Source organism: Castanea sativa, chromosome 10 (genome assembly GCF_040712315.1).
Source record: "Castanea sativa cultivar Marrone di Chiusa Pesio chromosome 10, ASM4071231v1".
Taxonomy (NCBI): domain Eukaryota; kingdom Viridiplantae; phylum Streptophyta; class Magnoliopsida; order Fagales; family Fagaceae; genus Castanea; species Castanea sativa.
In genome coordinates, this window is record NC_134022.1 from 16303716 (window position 1) to 16309871 (window position 6156).

The window sequence follows — 6156 nt, forward strand, 5'->3', positions numbered from 1 at the left end:
CTAGAAGACGGAAATACTGTACAGTACTTATAAAAAAAATGTATATGATAACCTGAGCATCAATGTCAAGGTCCACCTCTTCAGCAGTTGCTTGGAAGCTTGGATTATTTTGAGCAACAATCGTCTCTTGGATTCCAACTCTGTTCTTGTCTGGCATAAGAGACGTTAACAATCGTCTCTTGCATCCCAAACAAAAAAGCAGACCTAACTCGCCCATAGCCCATAGGCATGATGAACTCAATCAACGCACTATCAAATGGACAACTAAGAATCAACTCACAATAATGTGCAACATTATTGGGCAACATTAATCTCTGGTTAAAGAAGCATTCAGACAAAATGAAACCATTCACAGTTAATAAATACCCTACACTTGCAGTTGCCACAAACTATAAGAACCTCAACAGCATTGAATTTAAGAGAACCGTAACTCATATGATGAAATCCAAAAATTTAGCAATTATAACTAATATGATTGACACAAATCCAAAATTTAGCAACTATAAAAGAAACGTCTGATATAACTTTGTTATCCAAGCCAAAAAAATACCATAGCTCATCAACATCTAAAACCATATCCAACTACAGACAAAAACTTGTAACATTCTACCAAAAGCACTAGATTAAAAGAGCTTTCATACACACAACCAGCCAGTCCAATCTCTTAGTCAAAGAGGCTGAAACCCATATCCTGCAGTAACACAAACAAATTTTGAAGTTAGCAAAATGAAAAAACCGCTTTACCAGTTTTTTTAATATAAGACAAGACAGAAACAATTAAGGTTTTGCTCATTGTGATGAAGAATGTGATAAAATATTACGTCATCAGACTCCTCTTTCTCTTCCACTTTCTCCTCTTTCTTTGACTCAGCACCAACAGCTTCAGGGGCAGCTCCACAAGCACCACCACCAGGTGCAGCAACAGCAATAGTGCCGCCACCAGAAGGCACTGATGACAACTTCTCCCTACCAGCTGCAATCAGCTCTGTGATATCTTTTCCCTTGACTTCAGACAAGAGCAACTCAATTCTATCATCATCAGCTTCAGCCCCAACTGCAAGCCAAACTAATTTCATTTCCTTAGGAAAACCTCAAAATCTTATCATCCAAATTGCAGTTCAACAAAGAATCAGCTGCAAATCACTAAAACTACACAACAATAATGTCTCATCATTTAATTCTCTGTTCTATGAAGCTTTTAAATGTGTACCCTTGTTGTACTGGTATGTACTTCATTCTTTCAATATACATCATAGAACAAAGCATATAAGATTATCTCCATTTGCAAATATTTAACATCGAATCAACTTCATCGAACATTATTTCCAACTCAGATAATTGGACTAAATACACCCCAATAGAACATCCGAATTAAACAGAAACAAATTGGGAAAAACGTCGTTCATGTAATACAATTATTTGACATATAAACCAACCCCCAATAGTTACAAAAACCAAACAAAACCACATTCATACAAAGCAACAGCAAAACAGCATAACACCTCTAATACGACCAGCTAAATCTTACCATAATTACGCATCAACCAAATCATTGCACCAAAAAACTTATGACCCAAAGCAAAACACAAATTAAAACAGCTGAAATCTTGACATTTAAGGTTGGATTCTAAGACCTTTGACTGGTCTCACCCTTTGGTTCCACCAATGCAATTGACCATCGAAAATCATCCCCGTTTTCTTCTCCTTACTGGTTCCTTAACTGGTCTCACCTTGCCTGAAAAGAACACAAGCAAATACTCATATTCAAATCATTTAACCATAAAGAGATGCATATGTAATTAGTATAAGAGGGGAGAGTACCATGTCCAGTCCCACAGTCAGGAGGATGTGTCCGTGTCCGTGTCCGTTGCGGCCTTCGCGGCCGATCCTCACTGTGTGAAGCCTCAGGTGGGGGGGTGGGTATCTCTGTCTGGATGGCACCAGGGGTGGGTAGTCCAGGGGTGGGCATGAATCTCATCTCATCTCTACCACATACATCTCCGGGGATAGTGCCGGTAGTCGGTGGGGGAGAGGATGTGGGTGGGCAGGTATCATCGCGAACCATGGATGGGGACCGACATGTCTGGGCAAACGTATGGGATGGACCCGCATCATCATGTGCCATGGAGCCCATGTCATAACGAGTGTCCTGCATCATCTCATCTGATGTCTGACTTGCCTCCTCCATCGTGTGGTCATGCACGGGTGTGTGACGGCCACCGGATGTGTGACGGTTCGCAGTTGTGGGATGCCGACTAGATGCATGGCACTGACTAGATTGACGGCCTCCATGCCCTCGACGTCCACCTGCTTGCCGACCACGCCTTACAGCCGGTTCACTTGTGTTGCCCACAGTGCGTACATCGTCCAAGGTCAATCGACTGATTTCTTCAACAAATTGCAAGGCATTCATACAGTCCGTGTAGATCTCAGACCCTGGTTCGAACTTCGCCATAATCCTCAACTGTGATTCAATCTGTCACAAGTATAGAAGAGTAGTGTTAGGATTTGGAACTAAACTATGCAAAGCAAGGTACATTTATAATAGAACAATCTTTGTAAACTTACCAAAGTGTCCCAGTATGAGGTCTCTTTTGTAATATGCCGAACAGTGATGGAACGATACCACACCATATACTCGTCATTGTAGCTCATTACCCCATGAAAGGGCGGTGCTTCAGCAATTGTGGCATGTGCAGCCCATCTAGCAATATGAGCGGCATGTTCTTGAACCCAATTTTTTTCCTGCTTGCCTTGGAGCGTTATCTTGTGAAGTTCAATTGAAGTATCGACATTGTCCGGTACGCCTTGCTTCATCCCAAACTGTCGAAGAACACGTTCGGGGTGATGGCCTTCAATCACCCAAAAATGTATGAGCGGCACGATGAACCTCCATATGTGTTGGCCTGCCGTACAATATGCGGGCAGGGAATCCAAATAATCTCTATATGGCTCCCAGACAATCTACAATGATCCAACAAATGTAAACAACCATATTAACAATATATATGTAACGATATCTTACAAACAACCATACAAACAACCATAAAGTGGTTGGTTCCCACTTGTAAGGCACGATACCTGATTTGGCCAGAGCGAAGCAAGCGACACACGATAGGCGCGTAGGACATGCATTGGATGGTCAGCTGTTATCTTAGCCCCTTTCCATCTATCAAACAACATAGACATAACCTTCATATTAATTACTTACATAATTCCCATGCGAAAGAAATTAATGCGGAAATGTAAAATGATAACTAAGTTGAAGATCCTACATACCTGATAGCAAGTGGACCTGGGGGCAGTGCCTGGTGTGGATGCCTCATCACAGGACATATTTGTGGAAACCTCGCCCACGCCCACAACTGCACTAATAGCAGTGCACCACCAATTTGCTTGGCTGTCTTCTCTGATGCCTTACAGAGGTGTCTATATAGCCAACTTAGTGTTGCACTACCCCAACTATAATTCTTTCCATTGCTGATTGGATTGAAAAATTGTAGATACATGATTGAGAGCCGTTCGCCAGATTTGTCCATAAACAGTATACTACCCAACATTTGGAGTATGTAATACCGAGCATACTGTTACACACGCACCTCAGTGGCGTTAGCAGGAAGAGGGTTACAAAACTGCTCCTCCAGCCATTTGGCTTTTATCCTCGGCCCTTCCAACACTGCAATGTTCTTTTTTGTACCAACTGGTCTGTCCGGTGGAAGGAAGCCTAGCAAATCTATGCAAAAGTCACGCCAGTTGTCCATATGGGTAAATCCTACCACTGGCAAGCCATGTACAGGTACCCCCAGGATGACCTCTATGTCTTGTAGCGTGATGGTCATCTCACCGTGTGGCAAGTGGAATGAGTGCGTCTCTGGCCGCCATCTCTCCACTAAGGCCGTGATCAGTGCATGGTCAAGGTCCATATGTGGGACTCGAAGTAGCCCATCTAACCCCGCATCTGTGATGTAAGTGGCAATCCGTGGATCTAACCCACCATCAAACAGACCTTTATCTCGGTGACGACAAGTCAGAACACCTGGCACTTCCTGCAAACAAAGCAGCTTAGTATTAATAATAACATTCACTAACCACGTAATAATTACACTTCAAACATAATGCCCAAAATCTTTCTACTACATATATTGATTACAATGACACAAGTGCATACCTCGCCTGCCAAAGGAGCATCCCAAAGCAAACTTGAATGATGCATAGGTTGCCTCGTCAAGACAGTCCCTATAGAGGGTCTTGCTCGATGTGGGTCCATACCTGGCATAAATTAAAGGTGATTAATGGCCCATTAGCATCCTCACAAGTCAAATACCCATAAGCTAAATCAAAATGATAACAAAAAACTATAGAACTTTAAAAGGGGAAGTTCCCTTTTTTTTTTCCCTAAAAAACTCTCCTAAGCACTTGATTGATTTTCTTTAAAGGGCTCTAATCTAAGCCTTTCAATTCATGTGTTCTTTCTATTTTTAAAACTAATAAGTTCTTTCTAATAAGTGAGTTCTTTCAATTCATGTTTTTTAAATTCACAATATCCAAGATTCAACATAGCACAATCACAAACTAATATAATTCTATAGGGAATATTTCCACAACTACCAAATCAAAAAGAGGAAAAGAATGTCAAATCCGTTCATGACCCAACAAATACAAACTCGCATCCTCCTATATATCATCACTTCCTATTAGCAACATTGATCCAAAACAAATTGCATTTTGGATTATTCTAGACTATCAAGCAATAAAAAAAACAACACAGTAATTTCCCAATAAACGTAACACAACACAGCTCATTGCAATAAAAAAAATTCCTACATATCAACAACAGAATGAATCAAACAATTTCAGAATAAAACTAAAATAAAAAGAACCACGTAACATAAACAACACAGTAATTCCCCTCTAAAACTTCATAACAAGGAACAAAGAGACACACCCAAATCAAAAAAGATCAAATAATTGAAAACTCCAAACATCCTTTATTTATTTATGTTAAGACACACTTATCATAGTTTAATAGAATTAGCTTCACTTCAATTTCTTGACTCCTTTTAATTACAACAATGCAACATGCACCCTCCTCTACTCTCAATTTCGTTTCACAATGTTTTCAAAAAACAAATAAACAAAACAAAAAACCAGCCAACAATATTTCATTTCTTGTCAAAATTTCACAACAATTTTCATTGTTTTCTCTGCATTTTACACAACAATGAACAACATTTTAGATCCAACACAATTATAAAAAATAACACAATTAATAATCAAAATTACCACAATTAGTTAAAAACTCATGGAAAGAACAAAAAAAAACCCCAAACATTGCTAACCTTTGAGTGCGAGGTCGTCGGCGAAGAAATGGGTTTGGGGTTTGAACGCCGGCGCCGGCAAAGAAACGGGTTTGTGAGTCCGACATTGCCGGCGATGAAAGGGGTTTGGGGTTTCTACAGCGGCGCCGGTGATGAAACGGGTTTGGGAGTCCGAGTTTTACTGGCGATGAAATGGGTTTTCGGTTTGGAGAGTGAGAGTGTGCAACTGAGTGAGAAATGAGAGAGGAGAGAGTACAAATGACCGGTTTTAGTGCGCCATACTCGAGAATGATATAATCGAGTACTTTCAATAATACTCGAGCCCATGAAACTCGAGTATAATGGGCATTTACACAAAATTGCAATCCAGATTTATACTCGATCCTCATAGACTCGAGTACCATGAAAAGTACCCGAGTTCTTAAAACTCGAGTACCAATCTGGATATGCAATTTTGAACCAGTCTGGATTGTGCGGGAAGAGGGGATGGGAATCCAGATTAGTACTCGCGTTTCAAAAACTCGGGTACCATTCAAAGTACTCGAGTATAAGAAACTCGAGTATAAATATGGATTCCCATCCCTTATTCCCGCACAATCCAGACTGGTTCAAAATTGAATATAGAGATTAGTACTCGAGTTTTAAGAACTCGGGTACTTTTCATGGTACTCGAGTCTGCGAAGCTCGAGTATCAGTCTGGATTATCCCATCGCATGGTGGTGTACAATCCAGATTGGTAACCGAGTTTAGTGGACTCGGGTACCAGATTTTCCAGTACTCGAGTTCTCCAAACTCGAGTACTTGGTGAATTTTTTTAAAATCCAAAATGCCACGCTGG

At 40.7% G+C, this 6156-nt stretch overlaps 1 protein-coding gene across 1 annotated transcript; it reads right to left on the bottom strand.

Moving 5' to 3' along the window:
• Positions 1–439: 439 nt before the first annotated feature.
• Positions 440–1091, bottom strand: LOC142613343 (uncharacterized). Its single transcript, XM_075785654.1, has 2 exons — positions 822–1091; positions 440–691 (listed from the first exon to the last, which is right to left on the bottom strand). Exons 1-2 carry the CDS (start codon positions 1074–1076, stop codon positions 665–667), a joined length of 282 nt encoding a protein of 93 aa, XP_075641769.1. The 5' UTR covers positions 1077–1091; the 3' UTR covers positions 440–664.
• Positions 1092–6156: the final 5065 nt, after the last annotated feature.